Genomic DNA, 19,608 nt, shown 5'->3' with positions numbered 1-19,608 from the left:
CGGCGGTGGCGGCAGATCCGCCAAATCCGGCGGTGGCGGCGGTGGATCCGCCGGATCCAGCGGCAGGTAGGCCTCTCCTCCTCCTCCCCCTCACTTTTTTTCTCTTTCTCTCCTCTCTCTCCTCCAGGATCTGCTTTCTAGGGTTCCAGCGAGCTCTCCCTTCTTGTCCCTCAACTCCGATGGACTAAAGAATGGCCGGCCGGGGAGGCAGGTAGGCCAGGCGGTGGGGATGGTCGATGGGCAGCTTAGGAGAGCTGGCGACGGCAGGGGCGGTCGGGCCAGGTCTGGGCGAGGGAGGCTCGCCGGAGCTAGAGAAGATGGCAGCAGTGGAGGGGGAGGGGAAGAGGGTTGCCGCCGCTGGCGCTAGAGTTCACGGGACCCGCGGCGAGGCGGTGGGCCGGCGGAGGGGCGAGGGTGTCGGAGTCGGGGAATAAAATATCTGGTCTGTTTTTTTCCTTTTTTGGCGGCCAAAATAATTTCTTCTCACATTGGAGTGTGCAGTCGAAAATTAGATTTCCTGCACGCGCACGCTCTAGTAAAGTTCAATTTTGAAATGAAAAGTCAAAGGCGCGTGCATCCTCTTCAGCTCTCCATGATTCCATGCACGAAACGATTAACACCGGTGGAAGCAGCATGCCCGGCGGGGTCCACAGTGGCAGGTGCACATGCTCACGCTAGCACCACGGGCACGTGCGCCACACTGCAGCGTTGTAGGCACGAGTCGGGCGGTTCATTTGGAACCGGCCCTTTTCACCGGTTTCGTAAAAACCGACCAGTTCAACCGGTTTTTACTATTCGATTGCACGCACGTTCTTTAAAGCAAACCAAACCGCTAGTCTCTGGTTCGGTCTTTTACTGGTCGAACAGTCGGTCTGATCCGGGCCTAATAACTATGATTCATAGAAAAAAATAATACACAACTTCAATGAACATAAAGCCTATTACAAAATTGATCACTTCTATACATAGTGCTAGTTCATCTAGAATCTTTTTGCAACTAACACATCTGGAGAGAATGACTTAAACTTGGCACTTAAATTGCCAACATGTGGCAACCATCACTTGTTGTGTTGCTAGTTCTTTTGGGCAATGTCTATTCAAGGAAGGGAAATAAATGGGATTGTTTCTCTTAGAAAGGATGCAGGACCTAATCCCTTATTGCCTACAAATGTTTTTTGTGCATTTGGAAGGAATTAACACAGTCCCTTCTAGTTCTCGCATTGCAATGCCATAAGATAGAAGAATATTGAAAGTAGAAGGTTGAACAGAAATTAGGTGGTATTACGCATTTCCAAAAATCTGTAAAGTTAATTATATAAACTTTGTATTGGAAAAAAATGTATGTTCATGAACTATATGGAAACATGGAGGTTTGTTTAGGTTATAGGCCCCTTAGAATAACAACGTGTGCCTCATGTAAGCTCGATTATCAAGCATTTATGTAGGTCTATTTCTTTCTAGTTCCTAAATCTTGATTCAATCGTACGTGGCACTCAATTTGTTCACAATCCTAATAGAACATGCATATATATAACATCCATAATGGAAATCATTATAATTTCTTATCTTTGTTAACTAGATAATACCCCGCGCATTGCTATGGGGATTTTGTAGCATTATACATGATCACGGGTGGAGAAATGTTCTTTTGTTTCTTCGTGATTTTAGCTCGAAATATTAAATATATGCATGCAAAATACATGACAAAAGAGGAAGACATCTGTGGGACCCACTGGCTAAAAAAAAACTCCTTCGCCCGATCTCTCTCGTGCATACAATGGCCATCCTTGTCCTCTCGAGACTCCTCTTATTGGCTTGGCTTCTCTTGGTCACGGACGAATGCTCAGTGAAGCGCGAGACGGCAGCGACGGCCGGCGTAACTTGCGAGCGGGACGACCAGCGTGAGAGCTGAACGTGCTCCGCGCCTCTGCCATGGCCGCGCCCGCGGCAGGAAGGCCGGCCACATGGCAATATGTATCGTCGGCACCAGCCACACTCGCCACAGGGAGGCCGACCACAAGTCCACAACCAGGTTAGTCTACGTCCGCAGTGGAGCTCCTTCGTGTAGGCCTCTGCTCCGCCGTCGCCGGCTTGGCGGGCTCTTGCGGTGGCCTCGTCGCCTCCGAAGAGGTACCTAAGCGAGCTCTGCCGGCCCTCGTAGTTAACGCCCGGCTGCAGCCCATCCTACACCTGCTCGCTGCTCGCGTGACTCTCCGATAGCAGGTGAGAGGAAGCTACCTGCAGTGCCACCTTGGGTCGCCGGAGGCAGCCGTCGGCTCCCTGCACGGCCTGTGGGGGCGGGTGCACCGCATCGCGGTCGTCGATCTCGGGGTGTCCGAGGATTGGACTGCAAGGACCCGCGTCGGCGTCGGTGCAGGGTGGGTGGGAGAAGCCTGGCGGAGGCTGAGCAACGCCGTGCGGCACTGGCGAGGAGGGCATGGCCAAGGCAGAGCAGACTTACTTAAAATCGACTGCAGCAGCCCGTTCGTTTTCTTCTGGATGCGTTACTTTTAGGTGCACTTGTTGTGGTAGAGGAAGGGATGGTGCACGCACAATAATTTCTGTGCCTTGGTTGGACGCCTGGATACAACAAAAGAAGATGACGTGGCTTAAGAAGAAAACAGTAAAATAAGCTATAATCTCCTACTTAGTTATAGAAGATAGAAGATTTCTTTGGAAACCTTATCTCTGATGAAGCGATCAAACTTTTATGAACAAATACAACAAACCTTATCTCTAACGAAGAAATCAAACTTATTATAGTTCTGCTCATTTAGATATAGTTGATATACAAAATAAAGAATACGAGGGCATCCAAAATATAGTTAACACATACAAACAAACACATAGATATGGCAAGAACACATGATAGTATTTCATTGCAATGTTCTAGTAGTGAAATTGTTTGTAGCCCATACAGAGAAATAGTACTAGCAGTTAACACCATATATTGTCTTCAACCAGCTAGTTTTACATCCACCTTTTGATACTAAATCATAGATAACTAGCAAACATATAGTCCATTTTCATCCACTGATTATGAAGGAAGACTCCCGTACTGATGGACAATACAAGTTGTTTACTGGCTCCCAGCCCTCTCCACTGATCTCTTGTCTAGATAACTACTTGGTTGTTGCTCACCATGGTTGCCCCCTGGTGATGTTGTTCGAGGCAACATGTCCATCAAAGTCATAGTAGTTTGTGTTGTAAGAACTGCCAATGAAGGAAAGCACCTCCCAGCTAGGTGAAGTATTCTGCACCGTCATTGGAGCTACAGAAGGACTAGTTGTTGTCTGTTGACCTCTAGTCCAAGTGGCTACTTGGTTATTGCTCGCCTGGTCAGCACATGCGAGGTTGTTCATGGCATCATGTTGTCCATCAAACTCAAAGTAGTTTGTGTTGTTAGCACCGCTAGGGAAGGCGAGCGCCTCCCATCCAAGAGAGTTACTCTGCACCATCGTTGGATCTATGGATGAACTGCCTATTATGTGCTGACCTCTAGTCCTGCTCGCCTCGTTAGCATACGCGAGTTTGTTCAAGACAGTGTGTTGTCCCTCAAAGTCATAATAATTTGTGTTGTAAGCACTGTGGCCGAAGGCGAGAGCCTCCAAACTAGAAGAGTTCTTTTGCACCCATGGCTCTGTGTCATAGAGGCTAACATCATTGATGGTGAAACGTTGTTTCCTAGTGGTGCACTCCTTCCTATGGAAATACTTCTGCGCATGGCTGCAGATCTGGATTGGCGTCCTTGTGGGGACAAAGTACCTAGATATATTCTTCCAGCTACCACGACCATACACTTCTAGGCCACGGAGGAAATTCCTGCATATATATGGTTTAGAATTAACAAGTCAGTCTTGTTCGTACACTCAATATTGGTGAAAACAAAATCTCAATGCCTCATGGTATGAAATACTATACACCACTAGCGTATTACTTGTACAAAAAAATAACATTAAATATGTAACAACATTAAAGAAAACAGAGCAGAAATGAATTACTTGTGCTCGTCATGACTCCAAGCTATCACTGGGTTTTGCCTCTTTTTCTTAGGAACAACATTCAGCCTGTGCAGTGGTTCCTCTACCATCTTCATGGCCTCCACATCATCCAGTATATAATCATGAAACATGTCCATGTTGTCCATGTTTGTATCCTCCATTGACATCCCAAAGTTATCATTCACAAGAGCATTGCTCACCACAACTTGTTGGTTGTTGCTCTGCATTGTATTCATCTCAACTACTAGATGAACATATAATTGAACTACCTGATGCTTCTCTTTGCTTGGTAACCTTGCTTGGAGCTCATCAACAATGTCATTGTGCTTCTTGTTTGTGTCATTTGTGTAGGTGTTGTTGGTGTTGTGACTAGCAAGGAATGACCTCGCCATATCTATTTCAGAAGCGCTCCACACACCATTGAAGTTGGGATCCATGGGTAGTGAGGGTTGAGTACTAAACAACAAGTTAGCGTATGAAACACGATGCTTGGATGGAGAAAATGGCAAGCACAAGGCCAAGTATTTATAGGCCTTATGGTGAATCTTTTAGTATTGGTTTCTATTTATTGTACAATAGTTTTATATATAGTCAAACAAGATTTTTTAATAGTAATGCTATAGATATTTAGCATCTGTATTAATTTTTCAGTGATACACTAATTTTGTAGTTGACATACTTCAATTGCTCAGATCAATGACCAAGGACACATGACATGTAAAACTAACTCATAGTAACATAATGACTAGTTTCACTAAAGAAATATGATTTGTCAATAAAAGGTCTTTCGACGCAAATCAATATTGGGTGTGCAATTTAGGCTGGCTGATTAGCTGCTTATTTTTTTTGAAAAAACCAACTTGATCTCGAGGCCATGCTTCAAAGAGTAACGCTTGTTCATAAGCAGACAACGTTTTCGCATCACACATTTTTCTCTCATGTTTGATAAAACGAATGCAACACCTAGGATGTGCATAGGCCATACCACGATTCTCGAGCACACAGGTTGGAAGGACACTAATGTCTCAATTTGCTACTATCAGTTGACTCTATCTTTAGTGGTTATGAAGCGTTGTGTCTCCAATTTTTAATCACATTACTTTATCTCTAACCAAATGCCTTATTAATGTGTTTCTAATAAATAAATGAATGTGAATTGATCAAATCATATATGCATATCTTTCCTTGTGATTAACATTTATTAGTTTTACTTCTATCTGATGTCCAAATATACTAGAACCTTGAGACTGGAAGTCAACTTTTGACTTTAGGTACAAGCCTCTTTCTCTCTCCCTCTGCCTCTCCCTCTATCTTCATCTCTATATCTATATCTATATCTATATCTATATCTATATCTATATCTATATCTATATCTATATCTATATCTATATCTATATCTATATCTATATCTACCAGATAATGTATGCACATCACACTTTTTCTCTCACGTTTAATAAAACGAATGCAACACCTAGGATGTTCAAAGGCCATACCACTATTCTCGAGCACATAGGATTGAAGGACACTAATGTCTCAATTTGCTACTATCAGTTGACCCCATCTTTAGTGGTTATAAAGCGTTGTGTCTACAATTTTTAATCAAATTACTTTTTGTCTAATCAAATGCATATCTTTCCTTGTGATTGACATTTATTAGTTTTGTTTCTATCTAATGTCCAAATATACTAGAAGCTTGAGACTGGAAGTCAACTTTTGACTTTAGGTACAAGCCTCTTTCTCTCTCCCTCTCCCTCTATCTCCATATCTATATATCTATATCTATATCTATATCTATATCTATATCTATATCTATATCTATATCTATATCTATATCTATATCTATATCTATATCTATATCTATCTATATAGAAAGAAGGGTGCATGGGACATGGAAATACACATGATCAAATTCCCAATTTGACAATACCATGTTGAAGAGCTCGTCGAGATACATGAAATCAAGTTTTGGATCACCCAATTCGGAGTCCCGACAAGAAAGTTACGCCTTTTAGAAGATGGCAACACGGGTCAGGCTAGAAATGGGCACTAAGAGGGTCGAGCGACCCAACTATGGGTCGAGTGACCTAGGGATAATCCCAATGGCCCTCAAACTTGGTCTAGAGCCTCTCTACTCAACAAGAAGCCCAAGGAAAGCAGTGTCGTCCCAGAAGCTAGAATTGGACTTCGGACAACCCAGCCCAAGGTCGGGCGAACCAACCATATATAGGCCCAACAAGAGTCTACTTCATCCACATGTAGAAGAGACACACTTAGGAGTCATCCTACATGTCGGTTGAATGATGGTTCACATCAAGGGATAGAATGAAGCTAAGTGTATATCACATGGATCCATGGGCCCGTCCAACTAACCAAATGAATTCTAATTCGACCGATACTTCACCCACAGTTCATTAGGACCATAGATCTAGGCACTAACAAAAAATGGATGGTGGGTATGTGGAGGTGCCAGGTTTGTTGACCTAGCATTTTCACAAAACCACCTTAGTGATGGACCAAGATCCTAAGGGTTCCACATATGATCGAACTACCCGACAAGGAGATGGGACCAGCCCACGTTCTACTAGGAAGGCACGGAACAAGGTGGCGTGTCTCCCAAGGCAAGAATGATCAACCTAGTCGGATTATAGGGAAGTCTATCTCTATAATAGGATTAGAACTCTTCTGTTATAATCGACTAGGAATAGATTATGCACATGCCCTCTGGACTATACAAAGAGAGGCAGGGGCACCCCCTTGTAACATCATCATACACAATAATCCAACTCAAGGCAACACACCGCACTGGACGTAGGGTATTATGCTATTTAGCGGCCTGAACCAGTATAAATTGATGTCTCGCGTTCATAGTTGAGTTTAGTTTATGCCGAAGCCCACTAATCCTAGTTATGGGTAACCCCATAACAAGGTTGCTGATCATTAGACACCAATAGCTGGCGTGCTAGGTAGGAGCTTTCGGTAAAAAGACAATCAAAAGCTTGATAGATCTCCAGATCAACAACATGTTCTTGGCGGGATCAACGTTCACCTTTGATTCTTGGACCTTCACGACAGACGATTACAACATACTCCAAGGTCAGCTCATGGAAACTTCCATGGATCAAGCTCTTCTAGCTCCTCAACAAAACGTGCTAGAGGATCTCGCCGAGAAATTTGGTGAATTTTCAATTTTCAGTCCTACTCGGACGTGGAAACACCTCAAGCAGTTTGAGTCCTACTTGGACACAACCATATTTTTCTAGTCAGCTTCTAAGCCATCGGACAACTGCGGTCCAAGCCTAGCTTGACTCCCTCTTGTGCTTAGGAACACCGCCTCTGTCTAGTAGACGGTGGTCTCAAGACATATGTTATCCACCCCGATCACGGAGGAGGAACAAGAAGAGATCATGCTGATGGGTGCCCAACTCGGCCTAGTTCTCACCACCACATCAAAAGGGAACATTGTGCACTGGCCAGGTGCCCGGGTAATCAAGAACTCTACCGATGCCTAGGCCGCCCAGGATGGTGCCGCCCCATAGCCCTACCCCCACTGTGGCCCAAGTTGACATTTGCATGTCATAAAGAAAAAGAGGGAGAAGGATTTCACTACCAGTCCTCTTGATGGCCACCATCGAACTGCTGCTTCCCTCCATTGACGGTTTGCACCAGGGGCGAACATCCTCATCGGGATGCCATAGGCGGTAGGCGGCAGTGTGGTGGGCACCTCGGTGGCCGGGGGAAGGTGCTTGGGCGGTGGCGGCGTGTACCCATGATTCTTGGGTGAGGCGTGGAGCCGCGCTGGGGCGACAGAGGGCGAGGCATGGGGGCGGTGCCATCGGCAAGGATGGTGGGATGGTGAGGCTTGGGGGGGCAAGGCTACCGGTGCAGGGATGAGGCTGCGTTGGGAGGGAGGAGGGAATTAATGACATGAGGAGGAAGAAGACCCCAGGCCGATCCATTTTAAAGCGTGTTTCGTTCCTCTGGTCAAACCTGCGGACGGCAGGCACAAGTGGAAAGTGGGTTAGATTTTGTCTAGGAATTAAATGACTTCCAAACTCTTCAAAATGCATTCCCGCGGCTTACATCTGTTTCATAATTGCAAAGTGGTGAATCCAGTTTGAGGAATGGCAATCTAGCGAATCTAGTTTTCCATAATGGCAGAATTGCAAAAATCTCCAATTTACATGATGTGGAAATGTCCTAAATGTTACCTGTTTTTCTTATTTTTGGGTTAGCAAAACAAACAATGTACCCCATCATCCAAGGCCCAACAAGCAGACCAACTAGCCCAGCACTATCGCCCGCCCTAGCCTATTAGCGTTGTCCCTTGACGCCAGGTGCCGCACTCTATCGCTTGCTCTGCACCTGCTGCAACCCCTATCATTGTCGTTGCCCATCGCTCAAGGCCCCTAGCACCTGCTCGCCGTCAGCCTCAAGGTCAAGAAAACGAGATCCACCACTGGCGCCTACTGTGTGCTTGCCCACTGCCATGATCTAGCCCCTACCGTCCTGCGCGGTGCTCTGCCAGACAGAAGTTTGTCGTTGCTCTGCCAGTAGCGGTGCCCGATTACACATTTTTGCATAGTGGATTCAGAGTTTCAAAATTAATAGTGACTGGCAGACTTGATTCTCATCTTCATAGGTAGCAAAGGTTTATCTGCCTAGTGACTATCGTCTACTCGTAGTCTAGTACGTCTACTAGTAGTCTAGTACTCTCAAGATCAAGTTAGCTGTGAATGATATGAGGGTCATGTCATGAAAAAATGTTTATTTGCACGCGGTGATTGTCTAGTTTAGTCAAAACTAAAGAATAAAGGAGTTATGCAATATGTTGTTCTTTTTTCATCTAAATATTAAGACTCTGTATGACATTCTTTTTTAACCGAGGGCATCCCCATTTCCATTACCAAGTTATAGAAATACAGAGTTATAGAAAGTTTTAGACAGCAAAAGAAACGCTAGAGGAAGCTAGAACAGACAAAAGTAGAAACTCAGCTAAGTTGGAATCTACCGTAAACTACCTCCTTGGGATAACCAACTTGATCTCAAGGCCATGCTTCAGAGTAACTCTTGTTCATAAGCGCACAATGTTTGCGCATCACACATTTTGCTCTCATGTTTAATAAATGTTGACGGTCTCTTCCGCAAGAATAAACATCAATATCACTTGCATTTATTCTTAAAATCAATCACCAAACATAGGTTAGAGGTTTAAACTAACAAATTTCACAAGTTTTGGTGAATATTTGTATGCATGTTGTTTTTATCCAGAAAAGAGACATGTGGGCCATGCTACGTCAGTAATACAAAATTATCCACGACGAAACAGACTCCTAGGACCTCTAATCCACCGTAAAAAACAAACTGCCTAAAGATCGACAGCGAGAGGATGACTAGGTGGGGTTGGCTGACCCCACCCCTTGGTTGGTCCGACCAGTGGGCCTAGCCTATCAGGCTCCCCTTTGACGTGGAGTCTCCACCACCTTTGAGGATCAATCTTCACCAGTGATTGAAGGTCGGTTGGTATCGAGGGACGAGATGGATCGTTGCTATGGATTCATGGGCCCACTAGGGTGTTAGGTGCCCCCTATAAAAGGACCCCCTTGATCCCCTCTAGAAAGGCATCATTCCCTCATCATTCTATCCTAGAGAAGAGAAGAAGCTCTTAGGAATTAGATTGTCAAAGTACAGCTAGTCAAGTGAGATTAGTAGAGTTGGGCTATTGCCTCAAGATTCTAGATCTGTCTCTGGAGAATTGGTATAGCCATTGTATCCCTTTATATTTCATATTTACTATGACTTTGATCTTATTATATATTATGTTTCTAGTTGTTATGCTACTAGTTTACTCTAAGTATGCATTTTATATAGTTATGATTAGCTTTGAGTGTATACATAGGATCACAGAAAGCTTAATGTAACACGCGATTGGATTGAGTAGCCGAATAGTATGTAAGCATGGTGCTTATATATTGTTTTGCCTGTGGATGCACTCTGCATGCCGGAACAGTGTGGTAGACCGCTGTGAGTGACAAGCTGTGTTGGTCTTTGTAATCCATCTCCCGTGTGTAGGACTAGTAGGACTCGTGTGGAGGAAATATATTTTGCTATGCTCCTCTTTAGAGATGTCCTTTATGCATAGATGGAGGCTTTTTTTATAATTGTAAAAGGTATATACTTGTTCGAATTATAACATAATAAGTTGAAATGACTTAGGAATCTATCTCTTGATTATTGCTTAGACTAGGTATTTCACATTTATGAGCATCTATCTCTCACTACTACAGGAAATCTTTTGCATAGCGTTTGCATTTGGGGCTCCGAGGCAGGTTATTCGAGGCAGGGTAGGCAGGCTAGCAACCGCCTCAGTTAATGTTTAACCAAGGCGGACATTGTAAGATAACCGCCTCGGTTAATGCTGATTAACCAAGGCGGTTGTTCTAACGCAACTGCCTCGGTTAATACATTTTCGGAGGCGAGCACGCTATATGGCCCGCCTTGGAAAATAGTGGCCGAGACAGCCCATATCTTGGCCCGATATCACGCTTGAGTATATATACGGTGACTTAAGGGTTTCACTCATTCAATCAGTCTCTCCCTCTCTCTCCGTCGGTGCGCCCTCCCTCTCTTCCCCCCGAGCATGTGCGGCGCTCCCTCCCCCGTGCTCACGCGGCGCTCCCTCCCCATGCGGCGCTACCACTCCCTCTCGTCTCCCCTCCCGCTCGTCTCCATATTCGGCAGGCATTTCCCGCTCCATAGTCGGCAGGCAGGGCAGCGCCCCTCCTTCTTCCCTGGGCGGCGCTCTCCTCCATGCGGTGCTCCCTCTCTTCCCCGTGCTGCGCCGCCCCTCCATCTCCCTCTCCACAGCCGGCACGTAGGGCAGCGCCTCTCCCTATCCATCTCCGATGGTGGATCCGGCGAGGAGGAGTCCACTGGTGGTAGATCCCATGAGCCCGAGCCCACCGATGGTGGATTTGGTGCGGAGGAGTCCCCTCCTCTCCCAGCGGCAGCGCTGTGGCTGGGCCTATAGCCGTGCCCTTGCTCTAGATCTGTGGCGCTCCTCCCCTCCCCACCCTTCAGCTCACAGATCCGATAGCGGGGGGAAGTTTCTCGGTGGCGTGTGGCCCGATCTGGCGACGGGCGACCAGATTCAGAGGCGAGCGGGCGGATCCCGGTGGTCCAGCGAGGATGCGTCACTGGCGCGCAGCGGTGGCGGCGACAACGCGTGGATGGGCTCGGTGGGCCCGTGGATGGGCTCACTGGGTTTGTCCACGGGCTTTCTTTTTTTGTTTATTTGATTAACCGAGGCAGGCGTCCAACCGCCTCCGTTAAAGTCCCGATTAACCATGACTTTTCGATGGAGGCGGTTGGAAAAAACACCTCGGTTAATGTTTTTTGCCCCACCTTGGTTAAGATTGTTGTAGTAGTGTCTATCTCTAAATTATTATATATTTATCATACACATATCTTTTAGTTTACCCCTGCTTAGAGGAAGTGTTTAGTTAATGGTTGCATCATAAGTATATACATTGTCAATCCTTCCTTTGCCATCATTTCTCCATGTGGTAAAAAATATAAATAACGATACCTGGAATACTCCCGATGAAATGCTACAATGGTACTCTGTGCGCTTGCAAAATTCTTATATTTTAATTTACACTCATAAAAACCAACAATAAAACAAAGGCAACAACTTTGCATGCCACAACACTGATCTTGTCAACTCAGCAGCACAAAGACTGCACTCTTGCAGGCCATGATGGTTAAGATATACATATGTTATACCTAATACAGACCCTATAATGGATTTAGAATACTTGAGGACAAATATTGGTGCAACTTCGTGTGCTTGGCATGCTGAAATGGTTTTAAGGAATACATGCATGCACATCCATCACTAGGCTAACACCTAGTGCATAGGCCATACCACTATTCTCGAGCACACAGATTGGAAGGAAACTAACGTCTCAATTTGCTACTATCAGTTGACTCCATCTTTAGTGGTTAGTAACAATACTTTTATGTCTAACCAAATGGCTTATTAATGTGTTTCTGGTACATAAATGAATGCGAATTGATCAAAACCTATGTGCATATCTTTCCTTGTGATTGGCATTTATTAGTTTTGTTTCTATCTAATGTCCAAATATACTAGAATCTTGAGACTAGAGTCAACTTTTGACTTTAGGTTCAAGCCCCTTTCTCTCTCCCACTCCCTCTTAGTCCATCTATATCTATATCTATATCTATATCTATATCTATATCTATATCTATATCTATATGGATTGAGTTTTTTCTCATTTGTCAAGATGCCATTCTATCCTTCTAGGTGATTACAGAGTGTACAAAGTGCATTTGACCCCAAGATATTTTATATGTATGCATACAAGTCTATTTGGTTGCATTGTACCACATAAATAATGTTAATGTGAAAACTAGGTTAGAAAAAAGGTTTCCAGGAATGTATGTTTTATCCTACCCTCATCACAACAGACAAACCACATTATTCCGCACACCTTGTATTCAAATGGCTATAGGTTGATACATTTGAGCAAGAAACTAATGAATCTATAGTGTATTCAATATTTGCATATTATTGCTTATATTTTGCCTAGCAAGTAAAATGCTTTTGAATTGACATCCATCTGTGCTTGGAGTATATTCTTCATACAATTATTTTAAAGATAGTGCGATGCTTAAATGTGTTGTTGATGGTCACGAACTCCTTATTTCATACCATCAACTATGCTTAAATTGGGAATATAAATGACATGCACCATAGTCATAGGGATTAATTCTAATCAATTGTACAAGTTTTGGTGACTATATGAATGTAGGAGCAAGGGTGACATGGGACATGGTAAAACACATGATCAAATTCCCAATTTTGCCACACCATGGCAAAACACACCATTGCCGCCTCTGCCTCCTTTATCGCTAACGCCTTCCTCCGCGGATGAATTAACCCTCTTAGCTTTTTCTGGCAGGACCTTCTTCGACACCATTTCAATGGGACAGGCTTACTGCATGCAGGACTATGATGTTTGGTTGATTGAATGAATACATACAGGGTGAACATATCAATTGTTTGGTTGCCTACTCATTTGCCTGATGCTAGGGTTGAAAACGGACAGGTTAAATCACGTCTTGACCCGCATCGTTTTTCACATTTCACCCATATGTTTTTGTATTTTTGGGAAAAAAAAAACCAAAAATGGGACAGGATACCGTATAGGGGGTGGCCAGACCAAGGACTAGGGATGAAAACGGATCGGATACGGACGGATATCACCGATATTACATTTGTTTTCATATTTCTGTCCGGATTCGGATTCGAATACGGATAGTGTCAACTATGTCGGATAGGATACGATTGGATATCGACATCATAAATATGCGATTTGAGTATTCGGATACGGATACCGTATCGGATGTTGGATATCCGGACTCAGATACGGACACATCTCAACCCCTCTAAACGGATTCGGTTTCGAATACGGTCAGAAAATATCCGTACCGTTTTCATCCCTACCAAGGACGGAAAACGGGCTCCATCACGCCAGTTTTATAAAATCCCGTATTTAAACATAAATGACCCGTATTTTACCTGTTTTTCTTATTTCCGGGAATAGCCCAACAGGCAGCCCCACTAGCCCAACACTGTCGCCCTAGCTAACCTATTAGCACTACCGCCCCAGGGCCAGAAGCCAGGCGCCGCACTCGATCTATCCCTCGTTCTGCACCTGTAATCCCTATCAATCTGTCATCCCATCGCCCGTCACTTAAGGCCCCTAGCACCTGCTCGCCGTTGGCCTCGAGCTCAAGAAAGCGATCGAGATCCACCGTTGGCGCCTGCTGCTGTGCTTGCCCACTGCCGTGATCCAGCCCCTGCTGTGGCCCTACGCGGTGCTCGGAGGGACGTCATGTCTCTTGCCGTGTCAGACAGAAGTTTGGGTGTTGCTCTGCCGGTAGTAGTGCCCAGCCGATTACACATTTTTGCACTGTGGTCTGTGGATTCAGAGTTTCAAAATTAGTAGTGACTGGCAGACTTGATTCTCCTCTTCAGAGGTAGTGAAGGCTTCTGTGCCAAGTGACTGCTCAAAATGAGCTGTGAATGATACGTGGGTATCATGATAAAAATGTTGATTTGCGTGCGGTGAGCGCTGATTGTCTGAGTGAGTCAAAACTAAAGAATAAAGGAGTTATGATGTTCTTTGTTTCATTTAAAATATTAAGATTTGTATGCTAATTCTGTTGTTTCTGAACTTCAAGAGTCAAAACTTCTTGTGTATATTGCTCTTGTGCATGTGCTTGTAGGCGGCAGGCATATGGCCAAGGCATGGTCGCCTAGTCCTTCCTGCGCTGCTAGTGCTGTGCTACAAGCCTGCAGGCTGCAGCCAATGTAGGCGTGTCGTGCCTCCTGCCTGCGTGGAAGTGCAGTCGGCGGTACAACAGACCAACAGCTAGTGTACGAGCCCTGAGCAAGCGTGTGTGGTATTCCGGTTTAAGTATCCGTCATCCATGTCTGCTGCTGCCCCTATGCTCTTTCTCGCACAAGCCACGACATGCGCTCGCCCGAGCAAGCCCCGAGAGAAACAGAAGTGATTCGTGTCTCGGCGAGGCATTTTGCATCGAAACGGCACTAGGTTTTTTTTAACCAAGTGAGATCCAGGAGGTGGAGGACCTCATGATAATGCATCCCACGAGTAACATGACGCAAAAAACGTCACTACTGTCGGATCGATAGAGCCGAGCAACACCCCCCCGCCCCCCCCCCCCCCCCCCACCCCCACCACACACACATCCTAATCCACCCTCCAAAATAAGAGAGGGCCTCCACTGCCACACCAAATTAGCCCACACCGTGCGAGGTTAGCCACCGAGGCAGTGTCTGAAGTACGCCGCTGTTAGCCGGAAAATGCTGCTATGCTGATTAAGGGCCTATTTGAGGGGCTCCGGCTCCGAGTACTGTAGCAGTACTGTGGCGGAGCCGCCAGAGCCCTAAATCTTGGGCTCCTCCGGCTCTTCCACTTTACTAGGGCCAGGTTTAGTTTCCATCCGGATTCGGCGCCGTCGGAAACCCAGAGCACTGTAGCGGCACTGCAACGCGCTGTAGCATTTCGTTTATATTTGGTAATAATTGTCCAATCGTTAACTAATTAGGCTCAAAATGTTCGTCTCGCAAAGTACAACCAAACTGTGCAATTAGTTTTTGATTTCGTCAACATTTAGTACTCCATGCATGTACCGCAAGTTTGATGTGATGGGGAATCTTCTTTTTGCATAGTGCCAAATTCAGGAAATTTAGGGAACTAAACATGGCCTAGATGTTTTTGCCGAGTCGGAGCCGGCCGGCTTTGTGCCACACTGCTGCACAGTGCACCTACGCAAGGAGCCGGAGCTGGCTAGAGGGGTGTGCTAAACGGCCCCTAAGTCACAGCTTGCGAGACTTGTCAACACGGTGCCAACTTTAGTAGGGAGAGATATATAGCCTCACTGCAGGCCTGAAGCGCACGGGCAAGAGCTGCCGCCTCCGGTGGCTCAACTACCTGCGGCGGGGCAACATCACCACGGAGGAGCAGCTGCTGATCCTGGACCTGCACTCGCGCTGGGGCAACCGCTGGTCCAAGATCGCGCAGCACCTCCCCGGCCGCACCGACAACGAGATCAAGAACTACTGGCGCACCCGCGTGCAGAAGCACGCCAGGCACCTCTGCTGCGACGTCAACAGCGCCAGCTTCCGTCACGTCGTGCGATACGTCTGGATGCCTCGCCTCCGAGAGCGCGCCCAGGCCGATCGCGAGGACCTGCAGCCGGTTGCTGCGGCGGCGCCCCTGGCCGTCCAAGCAGCGCCGGCGACCATCACGGCCAGCGCACCACCCGCGTGCTACTACCGGAGCCAACACCTGGTGCAGCAGCAAGGCCAGGCGGCGGCGAGCGAAGCTGACCACCATCACCACCAATACTACAGCGAGCCGGCAGGCCAAATGGTGGCGACGGCCAAGGCCCTGAGCCCCGACGACGCCTTCAGCGTGCTGCGGCCGTCGTCGCTCACGGCGGACGACGCATCGCATTACACTGCTGCAGCTTACACTGGGCGGCTAGTACGGCAACCCCAACCAACGACCAAAGCTGCAGGCCAACGACGACCGACAACCACAACGTGTTCATCGGACGACCTGGTCCGAGCTTCTCGCCACCGAGACCGCCACCGACACCGGCGGCCCTGACCACGACTCCAGCTCCATGTCCATGATTGACCTGCCCGACTTTGGGTTCGGGGATCTCGAGGACGGCCTCTGGAGCCTGGACGAACTTTGCTTACAGCAGCTGTGCTGAGCTCACCTGCGCGCTGATGCATACCATCACCAACCATGCAAGCATACCCAGCATGTATGCATGCAGATGCAGCAAGGAGTAGTCGACAAGCAAGTCAGAAGTCACTGATTTGAGTGAGAGGGACACATGCACACAGCATACGCATGTGGAATATTGTCGGAGAAAACAATATATACAAGACAAGGAGCACACTCACGGCAGCAAAGAAACTACTATACTTCATAGCTACTTAAGTATGATGACCAACTCGAAACATGTGCATAAATATATATAGTCTAGATTCTAGAAGTTTTTGTAGTATGTCTTCAGCAGCTTCATTTCTGCGTGCGTCCATATAGAGTTTGCAAAAAATTTGCATCCATTTCAGAAACTCCTCAACTGGAAAGAAATTCATTGTATGTACTTGGGGTTCATGTGATGTGAATATGTGATGCACTTCTCCCTAGTGTTCCTTTACTTTCTCGGAATTTAATGTAAGGCTCTTTTGCTGCAGAGCACACTCACGGCAGCAAAGAACTATGTACGGGCATTGTTAAGTCACATTAGATGTTTGGACATATGTATAGAGTATTAAATATAGACTAAAAAATAACTAATTGTACAGATTGTGACTAATTTACGAGACGAATTTTTTAAGCCTAACTAGTCCTTGATTTTTCAACCTAAGAATCGTCATGACTTAGGGTTTCATGCAATTTTTAATATTTGTATTATACAACCGTAGGATGATGCCAAGGTATGGAAAAGCTAGCAAACCTAGGTAACCACAGCGCATGTTGTTATGTTATCGGTTCATTGTTGTGCATCAAATGGGAAACCCTAGGTTTAGGGTTTAATGTTAATTGCTTTCGGTTCTTAGAACGAAATTGGTTGTATTGTAGTTATGGTTCTCATTGACATTAATTAGTGATGTTTTGATTTTTGTTTGTTAAATTACAAAAGTTTTGTTAGATGCAAGAAATGTATCGGGAGGAGTTTTGGCGAAAACGGGGTCGTCCTCAAATTACCATGTTAGGACCTGCAACCACCTCTTCAATGCAGGGAGGTCCTTGAATACCCTCTCATTCTCAATTACCATATTAGGACCGGCCTCAGGAGCTTCTAGGAGCTCATCATCACGTCCTTCTGCACACGCCTGATCGGAATGAGCAAGATCGATGAACTCGTGAACTCTTGGATCACGGCGGCCGGAAAAGATATGCCTCAGTATCTTAACATCACTCTCTGTCAGCTCTCCAATAGGGCGATCATCATCAGAATCAAGAGCCTTTGCCATCTCATATGGCTCTGAATCATTTATAATTTCAACACTATTGAAGCCACGGAATCCATCTCCACTGTGCACTTGCGCAGCAACAGGGGGCACATCCACATTGTCAGGAATGTCTCCTGCAACATAAATAGAGAAATGAGGAAAGAATGAAAGAAATGGATGTAAGGAAGGGGGTAAGCTCCCAATAACCATGCGGATAAGACACTTACTCGGATGATTCTGTGTCAAAGGGATCTCATGAGGAGGATCTACCACAACAACATGAGTCTGACAAGCATCTCCAACTACCTCATTGGAGACAGATTGAGCATTGGGAACTGTAGGTGCAACCTCCACATCCATATCAGATTCCGGGACGGGAGGGTCGAAGTGTGCCTGCTGAACCATTGGTGGGGAAAACCCATGAGGGATGGGATCAACTAACACCCGACGCACAACCACGTCCAAACATTGCAGCTGGCTCTTCATAGCCGATCTCACATAGTTCTCCCACTGATCCACACACCCCATTAGGATCATTCGCCTGAGGATGTTGGGAGGAGAACCTAGGTGCAGTACACCCTCAACTGCAATGCCATCATCATCATTTCCAAGGCAATGTAGCTCCTCCCGAGCCCTTACAACCATCTCACTAAATGAAGGCCTATCATTGAATAGCACATGCACGCTTTGCATGTCAACAAATTCAACATATCCATAACGATCGCATTCAACGGTGCCTCCATGATATATGGTCACTAGGTTGTCCATCTAGTTCAAACACATAACGAAACACATGTCCTTTAGACCAAATTAGATGATAGATAGTACCTAACAAGTACTTTCTAACTACAAACTAAGTAAATAAGATAATAACTATGTATATATATACAATGTACTCACAAAATAGCTATGTCTATGTACCTATGTATCTATGTTTCTATCTATCTACATATCTAACTATACCTATGTACCTATGTATCTATGTTTCTATCTATCTACATATCTATCTTACTAGATCACTAACTAAATCAACTACCTGAGTCATCACATTAACTAATAAATAACAAATAATCGAACTACTACATTACAATAAAAGCTAACTAAGCACCTACATTGCATATTCACAATTTTTACCTGGCGCGGCCGAACGCTGCAGGGCCCGGGGACGGCGCGGCCGTAGGCGCGGGCGGGGATGGCCGGTGCGGGCATGGGGCCGCCGTGGGCGCGGGCGGGGACGACCGCCGAGGGCGAGGACGCGGGCGATGACGGTCGCCGAGGGCGAGGACGCGGGCGATGACGGTGCGGGCGGGGACGGTAGAGAGAAAGAGAGAGGAAGAGAGAAAGAAACCTCGGGCCCATACGTAAGAGGGCTTGGCGCGAGGATTGTTGGCGCCGAGCTCGGCGCCAAGATCCACGACGCCGAACCGGCTGCCATGTCAGCGTCCATGGAGCCAACGTGGCCCCGAGCTCAGCGCCAGCAACGATGGCGCCGAGCAGTGTAAGCTCGGCTCCAACGTTGGCGCCGAGCTAAGGGTCCAGATTTTGAAATCATACCTCCAGGGGCTAATTTGTGAAAAAAATTCAAAAAAGGGCTAAAAATAAAAAATTCAGCCATGCTGCTGGGTGGCGGACGTGACGGACGTGCCCAATGGCACCGGCGGCACTGGCGCGGTACCACCTCCTGCTCTCCGACGACGTCCACTCACAGCACGCAACGCTCGCCCCTACCCTCAACCACCTCGCCAGTGGCGGCGCCCTCCGCCGTGGCTCCGTCGTCCGCCTCCTCCGCTTCATCCGCATCCCCGACCCAGACCACATCAGGTGAAGAATCGATATCAGTCCCCCCAGGTCTCTGCTTTCTGTGTGAGCAAAAACGGTCCCATTTTTATCTACACCCTGTTTGTTTGGGCTTGTTTGTCTTATAAGCCGTACTTTTTCAGCCAACGAACAATATTTTTCTCTTACACCAAATCAGCCAACAGTACTTTCAGCCATGGCTTATCAGTCAAATAAGCC

The 19,608-nt window shown here is 46.4% G+C and overlaps 1 protein-coding gene and 1 pseudogene across 1 annotated transcript; one reads left to right on the top strand and one right to left on the bottom strand.

The window, feature by feature from the left end:
• Window positions 1–3,137: 3,137 nt before the first annotated feature.
• LOC136516391 (uncharacterized) lies at window positions 3,138–4,438 on the bottom strand. The gene is made up of 2 exons (XM_066509779.1): window positions 4,002–4,438; window positions 3,138–3,822 (listed from the first exon to the last, which is right to left on the bottom strand). Exons 1-2 carry the CDS (start codon window positions 4,436–4,438, stop codon window positions 3,138–3,140), a joined length of 1,122 nt encoding a protein of 373 aa, XP_066365876.1.
• Window positions 4,439–14,924: 10,486 nt separating this feature from the next.
• LOC136515319 (transcription factor MYB2-like) lies at window positions 14,925–16,337 on the top strand (annotated as a pseudogene).
• Window positions 16,338–19,608: the final 3,271 nt, after the last annotated feature.

Source organism: Miscanthus floridulus, chromosome 17 (genome assembly GCF_019320115.1).
Source record: "Miscanthus floridulus cultivar M001 chromosome 17, ASM1932011v1, whole genome shotgun sequence".
NCBI lineage: Eukaryota > Viridiplantae > Streptophyta > Magnoliopsida > Poales > Poaceae > Miscanthus > Miscanthus floridulus.
This window is presented reverse-complemented; position numbering and strand designations above follow the sequence as displayed.